Genomic DNA, 27,542 nt, shown 5'->3' on the forward strand with positions numbered 1-27,542 from the left:
GTTTATTGAAAACATACAGCATTTGAGGGTGAGGAGAGACTTTCAACTATATCCCCATCCCACTCTATCCTATAGGGCCCTCACTTGGAACAGCTAGAGAAAATCCACAATTCCAGGTCAGATGAATTACAAACAAGTTTACCAATACCAACCCTTTGCCTCACTCAGCTCCTCCTCAGTGGGCCAGGTTTGCTCTCCCTCCATTGGATCTGGGATAACCTCTGCTTGCAAGGATTCCTGTCTATCAGGGTCTGCCCTCATTAGGACCTTAAGGCCTTCTTCCATATCATCTACAGTATCCGTAGCACAAATCTGAAAACCAAAAGCAGGTGATAGCCAACTATGAACCAAAAATCTCCTAAATCTAATAAAGTAACCAGAAAGACCCAGAAATATCAGTCCTCATGTAGAAGATGAATGCAACAGAATGCTAAAACTTGTCAAAACTTTTCAAATGGCCATTTTCTAATTTCCAGGGTATTTTAAGTCTCTGCTTGGCTCTTGAGGTCTTTCTTAATCTGCTCCCACTCCTACCCATTTATTACATACCTCACTGCCATCAAGCTGATTTTTTTCAAGGTTCAAATAAACCCTTTGATCCACCACTGTGCCTAGGTTCATTCTGTCTCTATCTTCTAGAATATTCCTTTATCCTTCTTCAACTCATAAATCACATTCATCCTTCTCAACACCTTGCTCAAGTCTGATCTCTTCTGTGAAGCTTGCTAGTCTACTTTCTCAACTTCCACTGCTGGTCCACACCTTAACCATATGCTATCTCAATCTTTATTTCACAGACACCATTTTGTTCCAGCCCAATTAAGTCCCTTGAGGAAAGCAACCACGTCTTGAGTGTGTTCTATAAACTCAGAGCCAGTCGCAGTGCAGAGTACCCAGAAAGTGCTGGATAAATGTGATTTATCAACGTATTTATAACTGACTATTGCCTTACTTCAGACTAGCAGTCTCCTCATTCACCTAAGTGAACAGACTACCTTCTCCGAATTTAAGTTTCCTTCCTGTGCCAACTTTCACATGAACATGAATTAAGAATATCAGTCTTACCTCCATTGCCATGTCTGGGTCCTTTTGGGGCTTAATTCTTCTAGGATTTAAAGGGAAAGGGTCTCCAGGGGCATCTATCTGTTTCATCTGGAAATCGCCATGTCCAACGATATGCAGCAACCTATTGACATTCACAGTCTGCCCTCGAACATAGCCTGAAATTTTCAAGGTGCCCACCAAGTTATTCTCTTCACTAGGAACAAAATCAACAGCATGGGCAAACAGGTAGGCCCGCCGATCTCGAAACGCAAGATGCTGTTGCTTCTGGTTAGCCAACTGCCTAAGCAGCATCCCTGCCTCCTGTTGAGTGTCTAACAAGAGGAATTTGTCATGCGGAAAGCGCTTCTCCACTGCTTTACTTAGCTTCTTCCTGGCATCTATTTGTTTCTTCAGTGGGAGGCCAGAAATCCCCTGGACAGCTAGTGCTGTAAGCAAAAGAGAAAACGCTTCATGACCTATTGCTTCATTACATAAAAATCCCTCCGCAGTTCACAAACAACCTAATAGCTCAGTTGCAAGCCCAGAGATCACTGGGAAACCCAACACTTAACTACCCTGAAGGAATTTCACAGTGAAATCAAACTTCATATCCTTGTTTCTCTGGGCAAAGGAGAGCCAAAAACAAAAAGACACACTGAGTGATAATCTGTAAACAATGGATCAAGTTTAATCCATATGTATACATCCCACCATCAGTTGAATATGATCCATCAGTTGTACTCCTATATAAAATGCCAGGCATAGTGCCTGACAAATTATAGGTGCACAATAAATGCTAACTTACTTACTATAGGTGGGAAGGCCCTGAGCAAAGAGGCAGGAAAGACAGTAATCGCCGGTGCTGTCCCAGCCTTCTAGTGGATCAAGAAGGAACAGGATGGTATCAGCTACTTTAGCCATGTCTAACACAGTGTGCAGATCCCCTGGAGACAGAAGACACAGTAAGAAGAGGTGGCTGGCACCAGCATATTATGCTAAAAAAAAAAAAAATTACCACTACTCAAACATAATAGAAAATATTGGTGTATACTCTAACCTGGCCTTGCTGACGTGAAAAACCACCGATGTTTCAAGCGGGGACATAGCAGCATAAAGCTCTGGGTGTTTCCCAATTCATTCAAGTGTACTGTTCCAGTGTCCCTATCCTGAAGCAGCTGCATGGCCTCTGGCAGGGAAATTCTGCTGTGCAGGGGCACCACCAGTACCTGATGAGGAGGGCCATCCTTGCCACCCAGCTGTCTCTTCTCTGCCAAAACCTGAAAATAGAAAGATATCCGAGAACATCTCAGCGTCTCAGTACTTCACGCCAGCATTGAATCTCCACTCCCACAGATGCCCCCTCTACCCACAACCAGCATCTCTCTGGTAGAAGACCACAGGTATGCCGGCGGGGTGACAGGAATTCTGACGAAAGCAAAAAATGCTAGACCTGCAGGCTAGACACGTGCTCTAGGGCTATGCTGTATCCCTGGACCCCCACCCGGTCTCATTTTCCAGTTCCAGGCAATAGCCACCTAGAACAGCAGAGAAGCCGCACTCTCCCAAATCCCGCTCCTCTCACCGCCTCCTTCTTCTGCTTTCGGAGCTGGCTGGCGCGATGCCTCTGGTCGACTCTGCTGAGTTCTTTTCTCACCTTCTTGCTTAGGGTTTTCAGTGCTAGACGGCCTGAAGGGCATATTAGAAGGGGCTGGTGTGATCGACCCCATAACAAGGTCAAGAAAAGGGACTCCTCTCCGCCCACCTTAGAAAGGGCCTTTCGCGTGGGGCCCAGACGGGAGACAGAAAGCTCAGTCTGGGCATGGGGAAAAAGAGTTAATAATGGCCAAATAGCCCTTATTCCTTCTACGCTATCTTCTTACCCTTGCCGTCCCGCTGTGCAGATCCCCGACCCCGATGCCGCCCGCCTTTATGAGCTTTATTCTGCTGCTTGAGCGGACCGGGGCGGTGAGCCGCCATGCCGCAGCGCGCGTGTACAGTCAACACTGCTTCCGGGCCAGGACGAACGCTTCCTGTCCCCTCCAAGGGGGCGGGCTCTCAGTGGGGCGGGACTCCCTGCGCCCTCTCGCGACGGTCTTTTCCAGCCGCCCCAGAGAGCGCCGCGTTAGTCGCTCAGCCAAGCCACGATGGGAAGTTTTCTCTCGCTGCAGTGTGTGGTTTGGAGGCTTGAAGGCGCCCGATATAGACTCGCGAGGCTTGGGCTATTGGTCCGGCAGGGCTGTTTGTGCCCCTTGCATTGTCATTTTTTTTGCGCCATAAAGCTGCATCACATAGAAACATGTTGACTGGAAGGCTCTATTCGTGCCGAAAAGGCCTAAGCCCTTCCTGTCACCTAGATTCGGGCATGTTGCTCTTCCATGTGCAATGGCGTGTTCTTTATCACTCTGAGCAACCTTTCTTCTCCCTCAATTCCCTAGCGAGGCTTGGGAATCGCGTGGAAGACACTTCTCTCACCTCGCCTGGTTCCGTAGCAGCTCACGCCCGTCCTTGTTACTCCAACCCGCGCCCCGCCTCCCACGGAGCGGCCGGGAAGGACCCTGTGGGACGTGGCGACCCGGCAAGGGGGACTGGCTGCGACCCTCCGGCCCTCGGGCTCCGGCGGCTGCGCTCCCACTAATCTTCCCAGAAACTTGGCGACGGCACGGCGACGGGCGGACGGGGATTCAGAGGGGTCACGGGGCCAGGCTGCACCAGCTTCGCCGTGGCCAGGCTCGGACCGCAGGGGATCCCGTGCCCGAGCCCCGGCCCTTTCCGTCCCGTCGGGAGAGGGAGCAGGGAGAAGTCAGGGGACATTGAGCGGGACCGAGCCTCGCTCTCAGCCGCCGGGCCGCGGGCCCCAGGGCCGGCGCTCACAATGCGGCTTCGCGCCCTCCAGCGGGAGCGGGTGCGTTTCCATGACAGCGACCCCCGTGGCGCGCGCCCGGGTCTGCCGCCCCTAGGCGTGCACGGCCTCTCCCCGCCCCGATCCCCCGTCGCTGTGCGCAACCCCCCTCCGGCTGTGGGAAGGGGCCGGGCCTGCCGTCTGACGTCTGTGCGGGGCTCGGAAGATGGCTGCGGAGCCGAGCACCGGGCAGTGGCTGCGGCGGCGGCGGCGGCGGGCCGGGAGCGCGGCGGGCGGGGGCTCCGCCATGCGCGTGGGGCGCTGAGCCGAGAGTCGCGGAGGCGGCGGGGGCGCGGGGGCTCGGAGGGCCGTTCGGCGCCGCCTCCTGCCACACCATGGGCAGCGCAGAGGACGCAGTCAAAGAGAAACTGCTGTGGAACGTGAAGAAGGAGGTAAAGTCGAGGCAAGGACCCCGGGGGGCTCGTGTCCTGGCCCGCGCGGCCCACGGGGCAGAAAGGTTCGCGCCCACCCACCGGCGCGGGCACCCGGGCCGAACCTGGGCCGGGAGGGGAGGGTCCTGGACGGGCTGCGCCTCCCTCCCTTTTCTCGGATGGGGGAGGGCAGCGCCCCTCGGCCCGGGGGCTCCGGCCGGCGCTCCGGGCTTGTTTGCTTCTCAGCCCCGCAGCTCCCCGCCCTGTGACGGCAGCGGCACTGGGAGCCCGAGGCCGGGGGAGGGGTGGCGGGGATGGTGGGGATGGCTGGAGCCGGAGCTGCCCATTCAGTGCCCGCGCCGCCGGGGGAGGGGGCGGGGCCCCGCGCGGGCTCCCGCGGCGCAGGTGGGTGTCGTGCGGACCGACTTCCCCTTGTCCTCAGGGGGTGTCTTGCGGGCTGAGCTCCCCCTTGTCCAACGCTGCCCCTCCGCTGTGCCTCCAGCTCGCTGGAGTGCTCGCTGCCGGAGGGGTTCACCGCACACCTCAGTTTCTCCCTCCACGCCCACCTCCTTACCCAGGGACCAGGGGCTTGTTTGAGAATGGTTTTTAACACTAGGAAGTTTTTCGCATTTGAGGGAAGCCCCCCTACTTCAGAAAGAGAAGCAGTCCTTCCCTCTACTAACTCCGTTTACCCTGACCCTGCCCAAAAGCCCATTTCCATTTCGGGTGGGGGGCAGTGCCCATATGAATGACTCACTCCCATGTGAGAGCTGGAGAGCTCAAACCCGCAGCGCAGATTAGAATGCGTTGGGCCTCCTTCCCCTGCCTGCCTCTATGGCTGTTTTCCGCCTGGTAAGTAAACTCCACCAGGGGAGGAGACCCTCTGTTTTGTCCACTATCTTGTATCCATTGCCTGGCACACTATAGGCACTCCGTGACTGTTTGGTAAATAAATGTGCTGATTTTGGAGACTTCGAGGCCTGGTGTTTGGAAAGCATACATTTTGGAATAGTCTGGACCTAGTCTGTGTGGCCTTGAGTGAGTTACTTAACTTCTCTGAGTCTAGATTTCTTCCTCTCTATGCTGCCTACCTTATATATAAAAGTTTCCCTCACGCCTGTAATCCCAGCACGTTGGGAGGCATAGGCGGGCAGATCACCTGAGCTCAGGAGTTCGAGACCAGCCTGGCCAACATGGCAAAACCCCGTCTCTACTAAAAATACCAAAATAAGCCAGGCGTGGTGGCGCGTGCCTGTAAACCCAGCTACCTGGGAGACTGAGGCAGGAGAATCGCTGGAACCTGGGAGGTGGAGGTTGCAGTGAGCCGAGATTGTGCCACTGTACTCTAGCCTGGGCGACACAGTGAGACTCTGTCTCAAAAAAAAAAAAAAAGTTTACCTTAGCTGAGCCCTAATTAGAGTTTCAGGGCTGGGGAAGGGTCTGGGCTCTCATAAAATCCTGGAAAGCAGACGGGTGCGGTGGCTCACTCCTGTAATCTCAGCACTTTGGGAGGCTGAGGCGGGTAGATCACGAGGTCAGGAGTTCGAGACCAGCCTGGCCAAGATGGTGAAACCCCATCTCTACCGGGAAAAAAAAAAAAAAAAAAAAAAAAAAATTAGCCAGGCATGGTGGAGGGCACCTGTAATCCCAGCTTCTCAGGAGGCTGAGGCAGGAGAATCGCTTGAACCCAGGAGGTGTGGTTGCAGTGAGCCAAGATCGAACCACTGCACTCCAGCCCGGCGCAGTGACTCACACCTGTAATCCCAGCACTTTGGGAGGCTGAGGCGGGCGGATCACGAGGTCCGGAGATCGAGACCATACTGGCTAACACAGTGAAACCTCGTCTCTACTAAAAATACAAAAAATTAACTAGGGGTGGTGGTGGGTGCCTGTAGTCCCAGCTACTCGAGAGGCTGAGGCAGGAGAATGGCGTGAACCCGGGAGGAGGAGATTGCAGTGAGCTGAGATAGCATCACTGCACCCCAGCCTGGGTGACAGAGCAAGACTCCATCTCAAAAAAAAAAAAAAAAAAATCCTGGAAAGCTCTAGATGGTTCTCATGTGTTAGCCATGGCCTGGCTACTATGCCCTAAAGTTTGTTCCCACCCCTCCCCTTGGCAAAGATGTAGTTGAAGCCATCAGCTTTCCAGCTTGTGGGAGAAGCTTCTTTGAGTCTTTGCTGTGAAGAGGCCAAGAAAGGCTTTTCTTAGGCCAGGGGTGTATCAAGTCAGCATTTAAGCCCAATTCTGCTCTCCCCAGTGAAAAGAGAAATCTTGATTCTCTGAAAGGAAGCAGTCTAGTGACAGAGACTTGAACAATACAAACAAAATAGGAAAGTACCTGTACCCACACTATAGGTGGATATGCTGGGATTATAGGTGTGATTCAGTTTTGGAGGTTAGTCACAGATAATGGGAAATCCTTTTTTTTTTTTTTTTTTTTTGGAGATGGAGTCTTGCTCTGTCGCCAGGCTGGAGTGCAGTGGTGCGATCTCAGCTCACTGCAACCTTCACCTCCCGGGTTCAAGTGATTCCTCTGCCTCAGCCTCCTGAGTAGCTGGGACTACAGGCACATGTCACCACACCCAGCTAATTTTTTGTATTTTAGTAGAGATGGGGTTTCACCATGTTGGCCAGGATGGTCTCAATCTCCTGACCTCGCCTTGGCCTCCCAAGGTGTTGGGATTACAGGCACGAGCCACTGTGAATGGCCAGGAAATATTTTTTAAGAGGATGATGACTTTTTCTACCGGTGTTAGAAACTATACTGTTTCTAACAGTGTTAGGACTATACTGCTCCAAAAGTGATTCCTAAGAAAATGTGAGAAATGTCAGAATATGCCACAGCTACGTATCATACCTGACAAAAGTTGACCTGCTCTGAACTCAGTGTTTTATTTATTTATTTATTTATTTATTTTGAGGCTCAGTCTCGCTCTGTTGCCCAGGCTGGAGTGCAGTGGTGCGATCTCGGCTCACTGCAAGCTCCGCCTCCGAGGTTCACGCCATTCTCCTGCCTCAGCCTTCCGGGTAGCTGGGACTACAGGCGCCCGCCAGCACGCCCGGCTAATTTTTTGTATTTTTAGTAGAGACGGGGTTTCACCGTGTTAGCCAGGATGGTCTCAATCTCCTGACCTCATGGTCCACCCGCCTCGGCCTCTCAAACTGCTGGGATTACAGGCATGAGCCACCGCGCCTGGCCCAGTGTTTGATTTCTAGAGAAACATCCTGTCCCTTCTGCAAGGAGAAATAACAGGAATATTGGTAGACCAGGCTGGCCTTTCACAAAGGACCACTGGTATAATTCTAGGGGCATCTGCAGATCCTCCTAACCCAAAAATCTGCCCCATCAGCCTGCTTCAGATGTCTCCAGGTCTTTAGCTGTGGCATTATCCTCTGTTGAATGCAAACGTCCTTGGGAGGTAATCTAGCAAGTGTTTTGGTTTGGTTTTTTTGTTTGTTTTGTTTTGTTTTGTTTTGAGACAGAGTTTCACTCTTGTTGCCCAGGCTGGAGTGCAAATGGCACGATCTGGGCTCACTGCAACCTCTGTCTCCCGGGTTCAAGTGATTCTTCTGCCTCAGCCTCTTGAGTAGCTGGGATTACAGGCACCCAACACCATGCTTGGCTAATTTTTGTATTTTTAGTAGAAATGGGGTTTTGCCATGTTGGTCAGCCTGGTCTCGAACTCCCGACCTCAGGTGATCCTCCCGCCTCAGCATCCCAAAGTGCTGGGATTACAGGCGTCAGCCACCATGCCCAACCACCTAGGAAGCTTTTCACAGCTCAGAGTACATAAATTGATCTGTTCCCCTTCTACATGAGCACTAACCATTAGCAGTTTCCAACAGGGAGGAGCCTCTAGGTCCTTCTTCCCGCCTCCCCAGCGTTTTGAGGTTCTACCACCCTCCAAACTATACAGTCCTGACTAAGGGTCTTGGGAACCTGGACAGCATCAGAAATTACATTCCTGTTTAAAGAATGGGGAAGACTAGCTCTACCCAGGGCTTACGTTATGTGTAACATTCTACACTAGGTAATCTCTCTAATCTCCAGTACTAGTATCTGCCTGGTAGCAGGTTCCCCCAGGACATCAACAGTGTTTGGCTTAAATGTTGGGAACCACCAGAACCTCATCCATGGGAGTGTAAACTGGTATAACCAACTCTGGAGAACAATTTGGCAATATCTAATAAAGCAAAGTGTATGCATCAGACATTCCTTGCCTAGAAATATAAATCCAAAACATTTGTTCACCAGAAGACATGTCCTCAGTGTTCATAGCAGCAATACCCATAACAGCCCCAAACTGGAAACCACCCAATCGCCAGTTGTTTGTACGCTCACACCACGGAGCATGAACAATCTATAATTCTACAGGGCATGAACAAATTTCAGAATGACACAGGTGAGCAAAAGAAACTAGTCACAAAACACTACACACTGAGTAATTCCACTTATGAAAAGTATGAAAACCCAGGCTGTGGCTCACACCTGTAATCCCAGCACTTTGGGAGGCCAAGGTGGGTGGATCACCTGAGGTCGGGAGTTCAAGACCAGCCTGGCCAACATGGAGAAACCCTGTCTCTACGAAAAATACAAAAAAAAAGAAGGCCGGGCGCGGTGGCTCAAGCCTGTAATCCCAGCACTTTGGGAGGCCGAGGCGGGTGGATCACGAGGTCAGGAGATCGAGACTATCCTGGCTAACACGGTGAAACCCCGTCTCTACTAAAAATACAAAAAACTAGCCGGGCGTGGTGGCGGGCGCCTGTAGTCCCGGCTACTTGGGAGGCTGAGGCGGGAGAATGGTGTGAACCCGGGAGGCGGAGCTTGCAGTGAGCTAAGATCCGGCCACTGCACTCCAGCCTGGGAGACACAGTGAGACTCCGTCTCAAAAAAAAAAAAAAAAAACAAAAAAAAAAAAAGAAAAGAAAAGAAAAAAAAACAGCTGGGCGTGGTGGTGCATGCCTGTAATCCCAGCTACTCTGGAGGCTGAGGCAGGAGAATCGCTTGAACCTGGGAGTTGGAGGTTGCAGTGAGCTGAGAACACGCCACTTCACTCCAGCCTGGGCAAAAAAGTGAAACTCTCATCTCAAAAAAAAAAAAAAAAAGTATAAAACCCCACAAAACTATCGTGTTGGAATCAGGAAAGTGGGTACCCTTAGGGGGAATAATGACTAGAAGGGAACGTGATGAGGTGAAGGTGTTGGTCACATGTTCTGTTTTTTGCTGTAGTTGCTGATTTCACAGGAGTGTTCATTGTGTGAAAATTCACCCCGCTGTATAATTGTGATATAAGTTATTTTATATGTTTACTGCACATCAATTAACAAGGTTTCTTTTTAAGTGCTTTCTTAAAGAAAGAAATGACCGGCTGGGCACAGTGGCTCACATCTGTAATCCCAGCACTTTGGGAGGCCGAGGCAGGTGGATCACCTGAGGTTAGGAGTTTGAGACCAGCCTTACCAATATGGTGAAACCCCGTCTCTACTAAAAATACAAAAATCAGCAGGGTGTGGTGGCGGGCATGCACCTGTTGTCCCAGCTACTCAGGAGGCTGAGGCAGGAGAATCCCTTGAACCCAGGAGGCAGAGGCTGCAGTGAGCCGAGATCACGCCACTGCACTCCAGCCTGGGCGACAGAGTGAGACTCTGTCTCAGAAAAATAGAAATGACTGTTTACCTTACAAGGTATTTGGGAACTTTTACATCCAAGTGGGAACCCCAAACATTAGAGTTTTAGACCCTAGGTGGAAAGAAGGCCGGGCTTTTGGGCATGTAGAGGGTGTCCCGGAGGTATGAGACCTACCCCTAACCTCAGAGAATAGGGAGAAAAGGAGGAGGGGCAGGTCGTTTGTCTGCAGGCTGGACCAAGACGGTTTGTCTCTAAAGGACAGTATGTCTGCCCAGAAGCCCTTCTCCAGCTAAGAACAGATGAGCAAACAGCATCCTATTCCCGTTCTCCAAGGCGGGGCACTTCCACCTGGGCTGGAACATGCAGTCATTGTTTGATGGGTTTTTGGCATTGCATTCCCTGGCTTCCTCTCCAAAAGACTCGAATCAGACTGTGCTGAAGAAACTTTGCCTCCCCACACCTCTCATCCCTGTCATCTCTGCAAGTGTCTGAAAGTGACTTCAGACCAGAAGGGCAGAACCAAACTATTTATTTGCCCAGAGGTCTTTGAAAAGGAAAAATAATAACAAAAGCAGTGATGCTGTCCTTGTGTCCGCAGGTGAAGCAAATCATGGAGGAGGCCGTCACCAGGAAGTTTGTGCATGAAGACAGCAGCCACATCATTGCTTTATGTGGTGAGTGACGGACCGAAGGATGATGGGAGGCGGGTCTGGAGCTGAGGACACTGGCCTGGGGCCGGGAAAAGATGACTCCTCAGGGTCAGTAGCTCTCAAATCTGGCTGCAAGTCCAAAGCAACTTGGAAGCTTCTGAAATCCTCTTTGGCCCCCTTTGCAGACCTCCTAAATCAGGATCTTCAGGGGTCAAGAATCTGCATATTTTTAGTTCCCCAGGATAGTAATTCTTACATTTTTAGCATGCATCAGAGTCACCTGAAGGGCTTGGTAAAATACAGATTTCCGGGTCCCAGTCCTGGAGTTTCTGATTCTAGTAGGGACCCCACTTTGAGAACCGCTGCCCTAGGTCATTTGAGTTCAGGAACCAGTGCTCTGATTGATTTGGATTTTAACTTCAGAGAGGGGTTTTTGCTTTTTGGATGCTCTGTGCCACTTTCCCTTTCTGTATCATCGCACGAGTGTTGCTCCATCATCGTAATCCCAAGCACTTGACTGGATGCAAAAGAGCCTGAACATGGGCCAGGAGGGGTGGCCATGCCTTCCTGCCCCAGAAAGGAGAGAAGAGTCCCTTACAAACCATTGCCGCCTCCTCACCGTGAAGACTTTTACTTTGTAGGAGCAAGCCTATCTCTACACACAGACTTTTCTTGGATTTCTAGGAATTTGAGCTTCCTCTCAACTCCCCATCTGAAGGGACAGGGAACCATTCGCCTTCTCTGTGTTGTATTCCTTGGCCTCTGAGATTGGTGTTGGGGTTTGTGGAGGGAAAGGAATAAAAGAACAGACAAGGAAAGGGATGCTTTTGGACAGCAGTGTGGCGCAGCAGATCAAACTGCCCCCCCCATCCAGCAGCAGATCCCTACCGAGGGCTCACCAGGTGCCAGACACTGTTCATCGTGCGAGGAAATGGCAGTGACAAGATGGACAGAGTCTCTGCCACAGGAGCTTGCATTCTGTTGGGGAGACAGGAAACAAATGCACAAGTAAATATATCATCCACAACTTACCACGTGATAAGAGCTAGGAAGAAAAAACAGATGTGGGAGGGCAGTCAGGGAGAGGCAGCCTCTGAGCAGAGTCTGAGTGACAGACTGGCATTTGAATCCTGGCATCCTGCCTTTTAAGTCATCTTGGTCAAGTTTCTTAACTTCTCTCACCCTCAGTTTGCTCCTCTAAAAACAAGGTGATGATTCCCACCTGAAGGAATTTTTGTGGGGATTGAGATGATGCGTGTAAATGTTTATTTGTTCGTAGCATTGTAAGTGTTCAAACAATGTTCGTCTCTCCTCCTTTGGGGTGTTGAGGCTGAAGGGAGGTTTGTAGGACTTGAGTTCACACCATGTCCGTTTGGGAAGGTTTTCCCAGTTCTTTGAGATGATGGAATAATGATTCCCAGGTTTACAAGACACAGCCTGACCTCACTTTTTCTCAGCAGAACCTATGCTCTGGAAAAAAAAAGCATGCCAGTCTTACGATAAGCAGCTTTGAAGAGTATTAGAATTCTCAGCCAGGCACAGTGGCTCATGCCTGTAATCCCAGCACTTTGGGAGGCCGAGGCGGGGAGATCACCTTAGGTCAGGAGTTCGAGACCAGTCTGGCCAACTTGGTAATGCCCTGTCTCTACTAAAAATATAAAAACTATCAGGACGTGGTGGTAAGCGCCTGTAATCCCAGCACTTTGGGAGGCCGAGACGGGCGGATCATGAGGTCAGGAGATCGAGACCATCCTGGCTAACACGGTGAAACCCCGTCTCTACTAAAAATACAAAAAATTAGTCGGGCGTGGTGGCAGGCGCCTGTAGTCCCAGATACTCAGGAGGCTGAGGCAGGAGAATGGCGTGAACCTGGGAGGTGGAGTTTGCAGTGAGCCGAGATCGCACCACTGCACTCCAGTCTGGGCGACAGAGTAAAACTCCATCTCAAAAAAAAAAAAAAAAAAGTATTAGAATTCTCTTCCTTTCCTCCTGTGCTATGTTCTCTTGACATTCACCAGTGTCTGTTGTCACCAGAAGGGCTGTGCTGGCAGCCCAGTTATGCGTGGCTTGGTGCTGGGCTTCATCAAAGCACATACACTAGAGAAAACAGAATAAAACGGTGCAGACAGCTTGTGCATGGGCGCCGTGTGTGGGTAGCCCTGGGAGAAGCAGGGAAAAGGGGCATGAGGCAGGAGGAGGCTGTGGACGTCTCACATTCAGGCCATTAGCGTGAGAAGAAGCTGTCAGCTCCCCTCCAGTCAGTCCACCGGGGCCCTGGAGAGTAGTAAGGCTCTCCCTTTTGTCTTCTGCCTGAAGTTTGTGCATGAAGACAGCAGCACATCATTGCTTTATGTGGTGAGTGAGGGACTGAAGGATGATGGGAGGCGGGTCTGGAGCTGAGGACACTGGCCTGGGGCCGGGAAAAGATGACTCCTCAGGGTCAGTAGCTCTCAAATCTGGCTGCAAGTCCAAAGCAACTTGGAAGCTTTTGAAATCCCCTTTGGCCCCCTTTGCAGACCTCCTAAATCGAGATCTTCAGGGATGAAGAATCTGCATATTTTTAGTTCCCCAGGATAGTAATTCTCACGTTTTAGCATACATCAGAGTCACCTGAAGGGCTTGGTAAGACACAGATTTCTGGGTCCCAGTCCTAGAGGTTCTGATTCTAGTAGGTCTGGGGACCCCACTTGGAGACCCCACTTTGAGGGCTCTTTCCAGAAGGCAGGGATATCGTACTCCAAAGGAATGGTTTTTCTCCTTTCAGTCAGTTTCAGTAACTGGAAGAGAATAAGGCCCTCGAGTCTCCAGGCTTCTAAACTGCCCAGGAGCAAGTGGAGCCCCGTGTGCTGTCCGTCCTCAGGAGGTGCCTTAGCGCCACCACTAGGAAATTCAGTGCTTACAGGGCCAGACAACAAATGACTACAGGGGAAGCTAGCGGGATGTGAGGCAGTGGCGGAGACTGAGGTGACCCGGCGGCACTTGCCCTGTGTGAAGACGGGCAGCCCGTATTTTGGCTCTTGCAGGAATTTGGGCCCAGGCTTCCCATGGCCTCTGTTTTATTTTCATCTCACTTGAAGCCAGAAGTCTGGGTTTTTATATGAAATTTCCTATTTTTGGCTGGGGCGGCTCACATCTGTAATCCCAGCACTTTGGGAGGCTGAGGTGGGCGGATCACTTAAGGTCAGGAGTTCGAGACCAGCCTGGCCAACATGGCAAAACCCCATCTCTACTAAAAATAAGAAAAATTAGCCGGGCGTGGTGGCACACGCCTATAATCCCAGCTACTCAGGAGGCTGAGGCAGGAGAATTGCTTCAACCCAGAAGTGGAGGTTGCAGTGAGCCGAGATCTCCAGCAACAAAAACAAAAGCCCGTCTCAAAAAAAAAAAAAAAAAAAAGAGAGAGAGAAAGAAATTTCCTATTTTTTAAATACTGACAGCTAATTCCCATTTTAAAAAAAATTGTGTGGGCCAAACAAAAGACATCTGCCAGCGTCTGCCAGCGTGCTGCCCCTGCTTTGGGCTCGGTACAGTCACTGAGAACAGGAGCAGGAGAGGTTCCTCTGCCAGCGTGCTGCCTCTGCTTTGGGCTCGGCACAGTCACCGAGAACAGGAGCAGGAGAGGTTCCTCTGCCAGCGTGCTGCCTCTGCTTTGGGCTCGGCACAGTCACTGAGAACAGGAGCAGGAGAGGTTCCAACAGTATCAGGCTAAGTCAGGTCAGGGTGTCTCAGGGCCCATGGATAGAGGAATCCTTATGCTTTGTCAAAATTGGTGCTCAGTGGTGAGATACATCCCAATTTGGACTGAAACTGAGGCTCGTTGAAAGCATTGATTATCAATCTTTTTCCTCTGCCTGCAAAGCCGCTTCCATGCATTGCATGGTGGAATCATGAGAGATGCTTGCAGGGGAGGGGGAGGGAAGACTAGCGAGGTATGGATCAAAAACACCACCCCTCTCTGCCTTTCTGGAGATTCTGCTATGCCAGTCTCCCTCAGTGCCTGGAAAAATGCTCTGAAATGCATTTTTAGGCTGAAGTTGATCCAGACTTAAACTAGGCCTTGCTACTGCCCTAGCCACGTCCAGAATTCAGCTTTGTTGTGGGAGAAATGGGAGGATAGAGAACGTGCTGAGAGGGCAGGAGCAGAGTGAAGTCTGTGGAGACTGGATTACAAGCCCGGCGACACCACAGTCCCTAGTTTCCAGGGACCCTGGTGTACTGGGCCCCTCGACTCCACACTGACCCATGGTTCTTGGCAGAGGAGGGTTAGGGGGTTACTGAGGAGAGCCAGGCCTAGGCAATACGAGCTTCTCTGAGCTTCTTAGAATGCAGACATTTAAACGGAAAACACAGAGCCTTCCTAGAGAGCCTTCCTGGAGAATCACTGGGTCAAGACCTGACCACGGGCAAACCCGGGAAAGTTTGCAGCCAGATCCCCATTCCTGTGACCCCAGGGGAGGGGCGAGACTCCTAGGACTGGCTAGAAAGATGCTTTGTGGAGTGTTTGCTGTGGTTGTTCCTGAACCTGTCTGTCCAGAAGCTGGGTATGCAGTAGGCCCCTGCAAATAGAAACGTCCCTGGGGTGGAAGTTTCGCTGGCAAACCAGGCTGGCGGCGGTGGGTGCCAGCGGGGGGGTCTCTGTGTGCTGTTCCCAGGCCCGAGGATCAGAACCTATGTCACTGGCATGGAGGGTGGAGCTTGGAGAATGGACTCAAAACTACCACTGTGGGGCCAGGCATGGTGACTCACACCTGTAATCCCAGTGCTTTGGGAGGCTGAGGCGGGAGGATCCCTTGAGACCAGCCTGGGCAATATTCCAAGACCCAGCCTCTACAAAAAAATAAATAACTGGCTGGGCATGGTGGTGCACACCTGTAGTCCCAGCTACTCCAGAGGCTGAGGTAGGAGGATCACTTGAGCCCAGGAGGTCAAGGCTGCAGTGAGCTATGATTGTACCACTGCACCCCAGCCTGGGCAACAGAGAGAGAGAGAGAGAGAGACCCTGTCTCGTTTGTTTGTTTGTTTATTTATTTAGAGATGGAGTCTCGCGCTGCTACCCAGGCTGGAGTTCTGTGGTGCTATCTCAGCTCACTGCAACCTCCGCCTCCCAGGTTCAAGCAATTTTCCTGCCTCAGCCTCCCAAGTAGCTAGGATTACAGGCACCTGACACCACTCCCAGCTAATTCTTGTATGTTTAGTGGAGACGGGATTTCACTGAGTTGGGCAAGCTGCTCTCAAACTCCTGACCTCAGGTGATCTGCTCACCTTGGCCTCCCAAAGTGCTGGGATAACAGGTGTGAGCCATCACACCCAGCCTTATGTTTTTATTTTTTTTAAACAAAACCCAAAAACGACCACTGTGGGAGAGGGATCTTTGATATATCCTTTGATCCTTTTTATCTTAAAACATCACGTCAAGTTTACATTTTTCTCTATAATATGGTTTTTGGGTTTTTTTAAATTTTAATATAAAGACTTACTGTTGAATTAAAGTATAGGCTGGTATCTCCTGTCACCCCCTCCCCTGGAGGGGAAGGTGCTTTTTTTTTTGGTTTTTTTTTTTTTTTTTTTGAGACGGAGTCTCGCTCTGTCACCCAGGCTGGACTGCAGTGGCCGGATCTCAGCTCACTGCAAGCTCCGCCTCCCGGGTTCACGCCATTCTCCGGCCTCAGCCTCCCGAGTAGCTGGGACTACAGGCGCCCGCCACCTCGCCCGGCTAGTTTTTTGTATTTCTTAATAGAGACGGGGTTTCACCGTGTTAGCCAGGATGGTCTCGATCTCCTGACCTCGTGATCCGCCCGTCTCGGCCTCCCAAAGTGCTGGGATTACAGGCTTGAGCCACCGCGCCCGGCCGGTTTTTTTTTTTTTTTTTGAGACGGAGTCTTGCTCTGTCACCCAGGCTGGAGTGCAGTGGTGCAATCTGGGCTCACTGCAAGCTCCGCCTCCCGGGTTCACGCCATTCTCCCGCCTGAGCCTCCTTAGTAACTGGGACTACAGGCGCCCGCCACCACGCCCGGCTAATTTTGTTTTTGTATTTTTTTAGTAGAGACGGGGTTTCACCGTGTTAGCCAGGATGGTCTCGATCTCCTGACCTCGTGATCCGCCCGCCTTGGCCTCCCAAAGTGCTGGGATTACAGGTGTGAGCCACCGCGCCCGGCCAGGGAAGAGTGCTTTTAACGTGCATTTGTGGACAGAACACTCAAGGGCAGGGTTAAACAGCAAATTGTCCTACGTTTCACTCTTGAACTCTGCATCTGAAGTAGTCATGCATGTACTTAGACAGGGCACAGTTATTCTGTCGCCCTCAGGGATCTGGGGTAATTTAGGCATCAACCCATCATGTCTCTGGGCCTGCTCTCCCCTCTGGCTCAGTTCTAGGAGTGTCTGCCTCCACACAGTCTTTCTTTCTTTCTTTTTAAGATGAGGTCTTGCTATGTTGCCCCGTTGGTCTCAAACTCCTGGGCACCAGGTATGCTCTTGCCTTGGCCTCCCACGTAACTGGGATTACAGGTGCATACCACCGCCCGAGGTCCATAGTGTTTTATTTACCCTATTCCGATTGGGCACTGAGTTTGCATTTTAACCTTTGGCTGGTAGAGCAGGTTTCAGAGTCTCACAGAGAGGCTTCTGGCCAGGCAGAGCAGGTTCTCAGGCCAATCATATCTCCTAGGACCTCAGCCTCCCCACCCCCCAGGGGTTGGGGCAGACACCAGCTTGCCTCCTCAGTCACCAGATTCCCTGCCCTCCTGTGTGCAAATGGGTCAACAGGAGGGTTGCTTCAGACTGAGGATGAGCTGTAATTCGAGAAGGGTGGAGTCTGTGGAGCTGGGAATAACATCAGGCTTTATTAACCAGCTCCCTGTTGCTAGGCAGCTTTCATTAGCCAGGAAGGTCTGCCCTGCAGTGAGCTCCTTCAGGGAATGGCAAGGAGATGCTAATAAGCTGGGAGAGAAGCCGGTGCTAGGGAAGGCTTGCCTCTCCCCTGGGATATTGCAGCCAGCGATATTTCAGCACATTCTGAGATGTGGACTCCAGGCAGTCTTCATCCTGTCTCTTTTCAGTAAAAGGGATTCCTGGAGGCTGCGGCGGGAGGATCCCTTGCAGGAGTTCAAGACCAGCCTGGGTAACAAGGACCCCACCTCCACGAAAAGGAAGAGCGGGTTCCTCCTCCTTCCCACCCACAGGGAATGAATAGCTCATTCTCTTGCTGTCTAACTGCTGCCTTCCATCCAGAAATGATCTAAGAGGAAGAAGGGAGCTCTCTGAAGGAGCTGACTCCCCTCAGTCTATCTTGGGGCATCGCGGAGGGCATGTGGGGGTGTTCATAGCTGGGACTTTGGGCTCACAGAGACCTGGGTTCACGTCCTGGCTGTGCCACGAAGTGTGTAGCCGTGGTTACTCATCTCTGAGCCCACCCCAGAAGGCCTTTGTAAGGAATAGAAGAGCAATGCAGGCAACGCACACAGGGTGGATCTGAGTGTGCAGTAGGTGCTCAATCACATTCTACTTTGGATTTTGTTTTGTTTTGTTTCGTTTTGTTTGAGATGGAGTCTCACTCTCTCCCAGTCTGGAGTGCCGTGGTATGACCATAGCTCACTGCAGCCTCGACCTGGGTTCAGGCGATCCTCTCACCTCAGCCTCCCAAGTAGCTGGGTTTACAGGTCTACGCGCCACCACACCCAGCTAATTTTTTGTATTTTTGTAGAGACGGGGTTTTGCCATGTTGCCCAGGCTGGTCTCAAACTCCTGACCTCAAGTGATCCACCCGCCTCAGCCTCCCAAAGTGCTGAGATTACAGGTGTGAGCCACCACACTACCCCATGTCTGCTGTATTTTTGAAAGTGAGCTTAGGCTGGGCACAGTGGCTCACGCCTGTTGTCCTAGCACTTTGGGAGGCTGAGCCAGGTGGATCATCTGAGGTCAGGAGTTTGAGACCAGCCTGGCCAAAATGGTGAAACCCCGTCTCTACTAAAAATACAAAAATTAGCTGGGCCTGGTGGTGCACGCCTGTAATCCCAGCTCCTTGGGAGGCTGAGGCAGGAGAATCACTTGAACCTGGGAGATGGAGGTTTCAGTGAGCCAAGATTGTGCCACTGCACTCCAGCCTGGGCAACAGAGCGAGACTTGGTCTAAAAAAAAAAGTGACCTTGCAGCCTTTCCTATAAAGCCTCCACAAGCCTTCCCCAGGATTCCTTCTGGGAATCTGTGTTTCTAGAAGTTTGGAGCATCTGGAAAATCTGAAATTTGAACATCAGGAACTCAGTAAGGAAATTTGATAATATAAAGGAATTGTTATTAATTTTGTTGGTGCAATTAAGGTATAAGTACTTGTTTTTAAGAGTCCTCTTTTAGGCTGAGAGCAGTGGCCTAAAATCCCAAAGTGTTGGGATTATAGATGTGAACCACCGCGCCCGGCCTAGAGTTTGGTTTCGTTTTTGTTTTTGTTTTTGTTTTTCTTTAGTAGAGACGGGGTTTCACTATGTTACCCAGGATGGTCTCAATCTCCTGACCCCGTGATCCGCCCTCCCTGGCCTCCCAAAGTGCTGGGTTTTCAGGCGTGAGCCACCGCGCCCAGCCAAGTTTTTTATACTAGTAAAAAAGATTGTATTCTTTGTTCATACCTCCCTTTTTGTAATTCAAAGGTGTCATGCAATTATGCCATTCTGCATCTTGCTGTTGGTGAGCTCTCCATTATTCTTGCCTAGAGAGCATCCTCATTCTTTTTCAGAGTTGCATGATATTCTGCTAGAGATGTACCGTATTTACTTAACCTGTCCCCTGTGGATGGGCATGTGGATGGCTTCCAGTCTTTTGCTGTTATAACTAAATAATCATGCAGTTATATCTGCAGGATGGATTCTCAGAAGAGGGGTTACTGGGTCAGAGGTCATTTGCAACATTAATGGAGAGTGCCATATTGTGTCTGTACGGGTTGCAGCATCTCGCCTTCCCACCAGCAATATATTAGTGGATTCAGCAGCCCCCCACGTCCCTTCCATCTGTCTTCCTGGTGTCTCCTCTACTCTAAATTGGGCCTCTTGGAATGGTGAAATCAGGGTGTAAGGGTTGGGGGCCCCATATCTTAGAATGGTGGAATCGGGGTATAAGGGTTGCGGACAGGGGCTCCATATCTTAGAATGGTAGAATCGGGGTGTAAGGGTTGGGGACAGATGTCCCATATCTTAGAATGGTAGAATCGGGGTATAAGGGTTGGGGACAGGGGTCCCATATCTTAGAATGGTGGAATCGGGGTATAAGGGTTGGGGCACCCATAGGATTCCATCAGCATCTGTGGTCTCCAGCCCCATGTCCCTTCCATCTCTGTCTTCCTGGTGTCTTCTCTACTCTAAATTGGGCCTCTTGGAATGGTGAAATCAGGGTGTAAGGGTTAGGGATAGGGGCCCCATATCTTAGAATTTGTTAAGCTGCATAACTTGACTTTGGGGTCATATCAGGGCCTGGTGAAGGGAGCCCCAGGGCTAGTCTGGGTCTGTAGTTCCTGGCCGTTCCCTGGGAACATGGCACCAGACCTTTGTAGGGGTGTCCAACAGTGTGCTGGGGTTAAATGTAGTTATGCTCCTGCCCACTCAGAGTTGCAGTTCTTTGAGCCTTGCTGTCAGCAGGATGGGATGGGGTGACAGGGTAGAGAATGTACCTGGGCTCAGCTGGCCCAGACTCCAAGGGCCACCAGAAAACCAGGGTGGCAAATGCCCATCATTCAACGAGTGGATAAAGAAACTGTGATATATGAAGATAGTGGAATACTACTCAGCCATAAAAAGGAATGCATTCATGGCATTTGCAGCAACCTGCATGGGATTGGAGACTATTATTCTTTTTATTTTATTTTATTTTATTTTATTTTATTTTATTTTATTTTATTTTATTTTATTTTATTTTATTTAGATGTAGTTTTTGCTCTTGTCACCCAGGCTGGAGTGCAATGGCGTGATCTCAGCTCACGGCAACCTCTGCTTCCCAGGTTCAAGCAATTCTCCTGCCTCAGCCTCCCGAGTAGTTGGGATTACAGGCGCCCACCACCACACCCAGCTAATTTTTGTATTTTTAGTAGAGACGGGGTTTCACCATATTGGCCAGGCTGGTCTCGAACTCCTGACCTCAGGTGATCCACCTGCCTCGGCCTCCCAAAGTGCTAGGATTACAGATGTGAGCCACCACACCCAGCCACTAAAGTCATGTTTCTCTCTTCTCTGTTTTGATTCATTTGCCCAAACCTTTCCATGCCAACCAGTGTTGGTTTTTATTAATTAGTTCACATTTTTTCTCATATGAAATGAGCCAAATGATGTCAAGGTTGTCACCTCATTGTGGTGCGCCCAGGGTGGCCGTAGGTGGTGCTGGGACCCACTGGCTCAGGGGTCCTGAAGCCGTCACAGGTGGGAGCCCAGGGCCCAGACAGCTCGGTCAGCAGGCAGGGGGGTTCAGCCAACCTGGTGCTTTAGCCCCACAAGTATCTCCTGCCACCACCCTCCACCCTGGGAGGTGGGGTCATAGTGGGGACCTGGGGAAGGAAGGAGTAAGGGGAGTAAGGCCCTGGAGTTCTGCCTGGTGCTCGGGGCCCCCAGTCAGGAGAGGGGTAAGCCTGGGCTGTCACGGGGACTCTCCCTGGGGAAGCGTCCTTCACAGTCCCGACTCCGTGTGTCTGTGAGACACCTCCCCGGGGAAGCGCACAGTGTTGCTGCCGGCTTCGCAGGCAGTTCTGAGTTTGGTATTTACTAGATATGGGTTGGCGTGTGTTTCTATCTCCATGTATGTTTCGATTAGTGAGAAGGCCTGGGTTTCTGCTCGACTCAGAAGTCTCAGAGCCGGGCTCAGTGGCTCATGCCTGTAATGCCAGCGCTTTGGAGGGCTGAGGTAAGAGGATCACTTGAGCCTGGGCGTTGGAGACCAGCCTAGGCAACATAGTGAGACCCCAGTCTCTACCAAAAATTTTTAAAAGTTAGCCAAGCTTAGTGACCCAAGCCCGTAGTCCCAGCTGCTTGAGAGGCTGAAGTGGGAGGATGGCTTGAACCCAGGAGGCTGAGACTGCAGTGAGCTGTGGTTGCACCACTGCATGCCAGCCCAGGCAATAGAGTGAGACCCGGTCTCAAATCCCTTTAATCTTTTTTGGGTCAGAAGCTGAGAACCATAGACCTACTATCCAGGAAAAAAAGCAGTCATCTAACCATTCTAGAGCACATCAACAATTTGCATTCAAATTGCCGCAGTTTCAGGGAGGGGGTCTTTTTTGTTGTTGTTTTTAAGATTTTTTTTTTTTTTTTTTTTTTGAGACCGTCTTGCTTTGTCACCCAGGCTGGAGTGCAGTGGTGTGATCTCGGCTCACTGCAACCTCTTCCTCCCGGGTTCAAGAGATTCTCCAGCCTCAGCCTCCCGAGTAGCTGGGACTACAGGTGCCCACCACCACGCCTGGCTAATCTTTTGTATTTTTTAGTAGAGACGGGGTTTCACCGTGTTAGCCAGGATGGTCTTGATCTCCTGACCTCGTGATCCGCCCGCCTTGACCCCCCAAAGTGCTGAGATTACAGGTCTGAGCCACCTCACCCGGCCCCAGGGAGGGGGTTTTTGGAGCCCCAGAAGCCCGTCCACAAAGTCCTCTAGGGTAGTAGTTCTGAAGTAGGGGTGTTATTATCATTATTTTGCCTACACACTGCACGTGATAACATATTCATTGCACGTACACACTGTCGATGGGGGACACCTTGTGGGCATGGCATAAGACGTGCAGTGTGAACAGTTACTGGACGGGAGCCCGCAAAGCTGAGTCCGTAATGCCTGGTCTAATGGCCTAACCGGGCCTTTTTTTTTTTTTTTTTTTTTTTTTGAGATGGCGTCTTGCTCTGTCCCCCAGGCTGGAGTGCAGTGGCACGATCTCCGGCTCACTGCAAGCTCTGCCTCCCGGGTTCACGCCATTCTCCTGCCTCAGCCTCCTGAGTAGCTGGGACTACAGGTGCCCGCCACCGCACCCGGCTAATTTTTGTATTTTTTGTAGAGATGGGGTTTCACGGTGGTCTCGATCTCCTGACCTCGTGATCCGCCCGCCTCGGCCTCCCAAAGTGCTGGGATTACAAGCGTGAGCCACCGTGCCCGGCTCTAACCGGGTCTTTGCTTGGACAGACGATGTGAGAGAGGGATTTCTCCTTCCCCAGACACTGCCTGGCACCTTGCCTGGGTTGCACAGAAGGAAATTAGGGACCGTGGGGTAAAGGGGGGACTGAGCGTGATGCCTGGCCTCTCTCAGTTATTCCCTAGTTGTGGTATTTGCTTAGGAATGCCTCCTCTCACCCGAGAGAACCCCCTGGCTGTGCTCAGAGACTGACTGGGAAGGTAGGCGAGGCCACCCCGATGGCCACGCTACGATGGGGCGTGCTGGGGACGGCCGCTTCCCAGTCTCCCCAGCCTGGCTCCATTTGCGATCGCCAGGGAAGGTGGGGACGCAAATGACTCATTATCCCGGCAATTAGTCACACTGAGGCCCGTGATCCCTGCAGGACATGTGCCACCTGCTGCTTGTCTGCCCTGTTCAGTGCTGCTCCTCTCCCCACTCTGAATGGGAAGTGCAACCCCAGGAAATGATCACCCCCTTTCCACAGGCACAGACTTGTAGCTGCAGCAGCCCAGGACCAAGAGACTGGGACAAAAGGGTCATTTGCTTGTACATCCCAGGGCCACACAAGACCTCCAGAGACCGGGGGGGACTGATCATGGAGAGGAGCATGTGGACACTTAAGCCAGATTTCCCCATGTGGGCCGGGTGCGGTGGCTCACACCTGTCATCCCAGCACTTTGGGAAGCCGAGGCGGGTGGATCACCTGAGGTCGGGAGTTCGAGACCAGCCAGGCCAACATGACAAAACCCCGTCTCTACTAAAAATACAAAAATTAGCCGGGCGTGGTGGCGTGTGCCTGTAATCCCAGCTACTCCGGAGGCTGAGGCAGGAGAATCGCTTGAACCTGGGAGGTGGAGGTTGCAGTGAGCTAAGATGGCAACACTGCACTTCATACTGGGTGACAGAGCGAGACTGTCTTAAAGCAAAACAAGATTTCGCCCGTGCCCCATACACAGGATAGGTGCGCATACATCTGTCAGGATGCACATGCGTGTAAATGTACGGACACACTGTGAAGGAAGGGCTTTGCTTAAAACAAAACCCTCCAAGGCCTGGGCAGTGAAGAGCTCCAGCAGGCAGCCCTCAGGAGGAGGAGGGAACCTGCCTGTTTCCCCAGCCCTGGAATGTTCTTGATGAGCTGGCTGCCCTCCAGATTGGCCCCCGGGGCTCTCTCTCCCTTCTTGACTTCAGTCCAAGAGAGAACCAAGCAAAACTCCTTCATAGGCAGGTGGTGGCTGCTGCTAGTCAGTAACTAAAACCAAAGGCGAAAAAACAGGTGAGAAGTCCTATTTTCAGTAATTATTTCCTAACTCCAGGTTTCATGTTCTAACAGTATTAGTCAAAATAAACTTGACGGGGGCCGGGCATGGTGGCTCAGGCTTGTAATCCCAGCACCTTGAGAGGCTGAGACAAGCAGATTGCTTGAGCCCAGGAGTTCAGGACCAGCCTGGGAAACAGGGCAAAATCCTGCCTCTACAAAAAAAAAAAAAAAACGTAAAAAGTTAGCCGGGCATGGTGGTGCGTGCCTGTAGTCCCAGCTACCTGGGAGGCTGAGGTGGGAGAATCACCTGTACCACAGAGGTCGCGGCTGGTATGAGCTGAGATTGCACCATTGCACTCCAGCCTGGGCATCAGAGTGGGTCCCTGTCTTAAAAAACAAACAAACAAACAAAAAACTTGATGGCCCTCAATTTCCCCGTTTCTAAGAGGAGCATCTCCACCCACTTGTGGGGCAGCCTTGGATCCTCTCTCCAGCACATCCTCTTCCTCTCCCTGTCGGGGAGAGTCCTGCTAAAACCCAGCTCTTACAGGCTAGCTGTGGAACTGTGTCTGAACAAACAGGGTGAGGAGTCAGGAACTGACCTAGACCCAGCGCCTCCTGAGAGCCAGACCCAGTGTCGGGAACCTCACATCCTCCGTCTCATGTAACGTCTCACACTAGCCCTAAGAAGTCTTCCCATTTCACAGAGGATAAAACTGAGTCTTACAGCAAGTGACCGTGCCAAGCTCAGACCTCGTTCTGTCTGACTCTGTCTCCAGCACACCGCTCACTGTTTTCAGTCTGTGTGAAAAAACCACCTCCTTCTCCCTACAATGTCCCTGCCCCCAACCAGACACACCTGGACGTGGCGAAAGGGGCTTGGGCCAAGGTTTGAAGTCTTGGGTCCTCGCCCTGGTGGCTCTGCCAGTATGTGACTGTGATCGAGTTTCTTCCCCTCTTTGGGCCTTTCCCTCCTCACCTGTAAAACAGTTAACTTGGCCCGGCCGGGCGCTGTGGCTCACGCCCGTAATCCCGACACTTTGGGAGGCCGAGGCGGGTGGATCACGAGGTCAGGAGATCGAGACCAGCCTGCCCAACATGGTGAAACCCTGACTCTACTAAAAATACAAAAATTAGCCGGGCGTGGTGGTGGGTGCCTGTAGTCCCAGCTACTCGGGAGGCTGAGGCGGGAGAATGGTGTGAACCCGGGAGGTGGAGGTTGCAGTGAGCCGAGATCGCGCCACTGCACTCCAGCCTGGACGACAGAGCAAGACTCCGTCTCAAAAAAAAAAAAAAAAACAGTTAGTTTGGCCCAATCATGTAGAAGCCCCTCTGCGCCACATATACACACACTCCTATTTTTAGAGTCTATCTGGGCCCGGGGCAGCTCCCGCCATCTCCCACCAAGCCCTTCTTTTCTTCCTGCAGGGTCTGTCTGTGGAAAGTCCAGACAGAGACTAAACCTAACCCTAAACCGTGAATGGTTGGAGGGAAGCCCTCCTAGCATGGGAAAGAGAAATCTCTCTCTGTCAGCTGCCGGGCTCCTCAGTCCAGCGGCCACTGTCGGGTCCGAGCTCTGCAGTGACTTCATCAATATTTTAGCTCCTGCAGAGCCCTGTTTCTTAGCAACCGCATCCTCCGTGCCCTCCAGAAAGGCTCCCGAGTCGGGTGCCCCTCACAGCCCCATCCTGTGGGTGCCGTGCTCTGCTGTCGGGGTTGGAGCCGCTCACGCCACCCTGAGCGGGAGCTTTGGTCCTCATGACCCCCAGGGGTGAGGCTGCATACGGGAGGCGTGTGCACACCAGGCGAGGGAGAGGGACAGCTTGGCATGTCAAAGCTCTTCGCCCCTGGGCAGGAGCCGAGGGACCGGGAGGGGAATTTTGGAAGGAAGCCAGGGTATCTTCCTGGCCTGCCCTTGGTTCTAATATGGGTCAGGGCTTGCCCTTACCCCTTGCCTCCCCACAGGTATGGGGAAGAGGAGCTTTTCTCCCCGTTCCCCCGTCCTTCCCAGGCTCAGATGCTGTTTCCTTTGTGGCCTAGGTGCGGTGGAGGCTTGCCTCTTGCATCAGCTGAGACGCCGTGCCGCCGGCTTCCTGCGCAGTGACAAGATGGCAGCCCTGTTCACCAAGGTGGGGAAGACGTGCCCAGTGGCAGGGGAGATTTGCCACAAGGTACAGGAGCTGCAGCAACAAGCAGAGGGCAGGTGAGCCCTGGGCCAGCCCCTTCTTCCCTCCTTTCAGCTCTTCCCACTTGGCAATTGCTACTTCCTAGGACGGCCCATTGGAAAGGTGGCATCCTGGGCCTGTTCCTTGCAGGACCTCTGGGTGAGGGATCAGCCTGAGGGTGGGGATTGGCTCTTTGTGGGTACAAGGCTCTGTACCCCTCCTTCAACTCCCAACCCCAGTCAGTTCTCTGTGCTCCCGTCTTGGGGCACCAAGCCCCATTCCCGATGCCAGCATTCTGGGGTTTACCCCTAGACCACTGTACTCCTGGAGCCCTCCCCGCCTTTGCAGGAAACCCTCAGGGGCCAGCCAGGAGGCGCTGCGGAGACAGGGCTCAGCCAGCGGGAAGGCTCCGGCCCTCAGCCCTCAGGCCCTGAAGCACATATGGGTGCGCACGGCGCTCATCGACAGAGTTCTGGACAAGGTTGTGCAGTACCTGGCGGAAAACTGCAGGTGACTCTGCCCCGTCCCCCAAGTGGCTGCCCCGTCCCCCAAGTGGCTGCCCCGTCCCCCAAGTGGCTGCCCTATCCCCCAAGTGGCTGCCCTGTTCCCCAAGCAGCCCCTCCTTTGACCCGTCTCCCAACAGTCCCTCAGCCCCAGCCCTCGGGATACTTGCCTGCGTGACAGCCTGTAGGCAGCCCTCCATCTCCCCATCCCCTCCACTGCCTTCAGGGCATTGGCTATGCCAGGCACCTCCCGAAGCCCAGTCCCTGCGGACTCACTGTTTCTTGGTGACTGATCTGAATCTGGTCTTTGTGGGGACGTCCCTACCTGGTCAGCCTGACTGCCCTGGAACGAGTCCTGGAGCCTCGGCAGTCACACTGTCTGTCTGTCTCCTGGCAGCAAGTACTACGAGAAGGAGGCGTTGCTGGCAGACCCCGTGTTCGGCCCGATCCTGGCCTCTCTTCTAGGTGAGCCTGAGAGCACAGGGGCCTGTGCCAGGCCCACGGTGGGTACGGGGCAGGTGCTGAGGGAGCATCGTCTGAGCTGGCTGTCTCTGTCTCCACAGTGGGACCCTGTGCCTTGGAATACACTAAGCTCAAGACAGCTGATCACTACTGGACTGACCCCTCTGCTGATGAGCTGGTCCAGAGGCACCGCATCCGGGGTCCACCTGCTCGCCAGGACTCCCCTGCAAAGCGCCCAGCCCTGGGGGTAGGTGCCCCTCCCCACCCCTCGGGTTCATCTGGGCCATGCCCGTGGGCCTGTAGGGACGGGAAACCGGCCTCTCTACAGGACAGGCCTTAGAGATGCCCCAAGATGGTGGCCACCGGAGAAGAGCCTTCTCCACACAAATTTATTTTATTAATTTTATTCAGTTCATAAAATTAATAAAGTTTT

At 52.2% G+C, this 27,542-nt stretch overlaps 2 protein-coding genes across 6 annotated transcripts in view; one reads left to right on the plus strand and one right to left on the minus strand.

Annotated features, from left to right (window-relative positions):
- Positions 1-4,100, minus strand: part of TSR1 (TSR1, ribosome maturation factor) — a 13,342-nt gene extending 9,242 nt beyond the window's left edge. Inside the window, exons 1-6 of the mRNA XM_025362863.1 lie at positions 2,925-4,100; positions 2,627-2,730; positions 2,102-2,321; positions 1,854-1,988; positions 1,066-1,490; positions 153-312 (exon numbers count right to left, since the gene is read on the minus strand). Coding sequence (XP_025218648.1) covers positions 153-312; positions 1,066-1,490; positions 1,854-1,988; positions 2,102-2,321; positions 2,627-2,730; positions 2,925-3,021 — 1,141 coding nt within the window. The 5' untranslated portion in view covers positions 3,022-4,100. The remainder of the gene's footprint in view (positions 1-152; positions 313-1,065; positions 1,491-1,853; positions 1,989-2,101; positions 2,322-2,626; positions 2,731-2,924) is intronic.
- A 10-nt stretch (positions 4,101-4,110) lies between these two features.
- The window catches only part of SGSM2 (small G protein signaling modulator 2), a 42,615-nt gene continuing 19,183 nt past the window's right edge, over positions 4,111-27,542 (plus strand). For 2 of the 5 annotated variants that reach the window (XM_025362858.1, XM_025362859.1), the window contains exons 1-6: positions 4,113-4,335; positions 10,543-10,618; positions 26,020-26,182; positions 26,493-26,654; positions 27,045-27,112; positions 27,211-27,356. In XM_025362858.1, the coding sequence (XP_025218643.1) occupies positions 4,279-4,335; positions 10,543-10,618; positions 26,020-26,182; positions 26,493-26,654; positions 27,045-27,112; positions 27,211-27,356 (672 nt within the window). In that variant the 5' untranslated portion in view covers positions 4,113-4,278. Of the gene's footprint in view, positions 4,336-10,542; positions 10,619-26,019; positions 26,183-26,492; positions 26,655-27,044; positions 27,113-27,210; positions 27,357-27,542 lie in introns of all 5 variants that reach the window. The other 3 variants (XM_025362854.1, XM_025362856.1, XM_025362855.1) reach the window with 2 other exon arrangements.

The sequence above is a fragment of the Theropithecus gelada genome, chromosome 16 (genome assembly GCF_003255815.1).
Source record: "Theropithecus gelada isolate Dixy chromosome 16, Tgel_1.0, whole genome shotgun sequence".
Classification (NCBI taxonomy): Eukaryota; Metazoa; Chordata; class Mammalia; order Primates; family Cercopithecidae; genus Theropithecus; species Theropithecus gelada.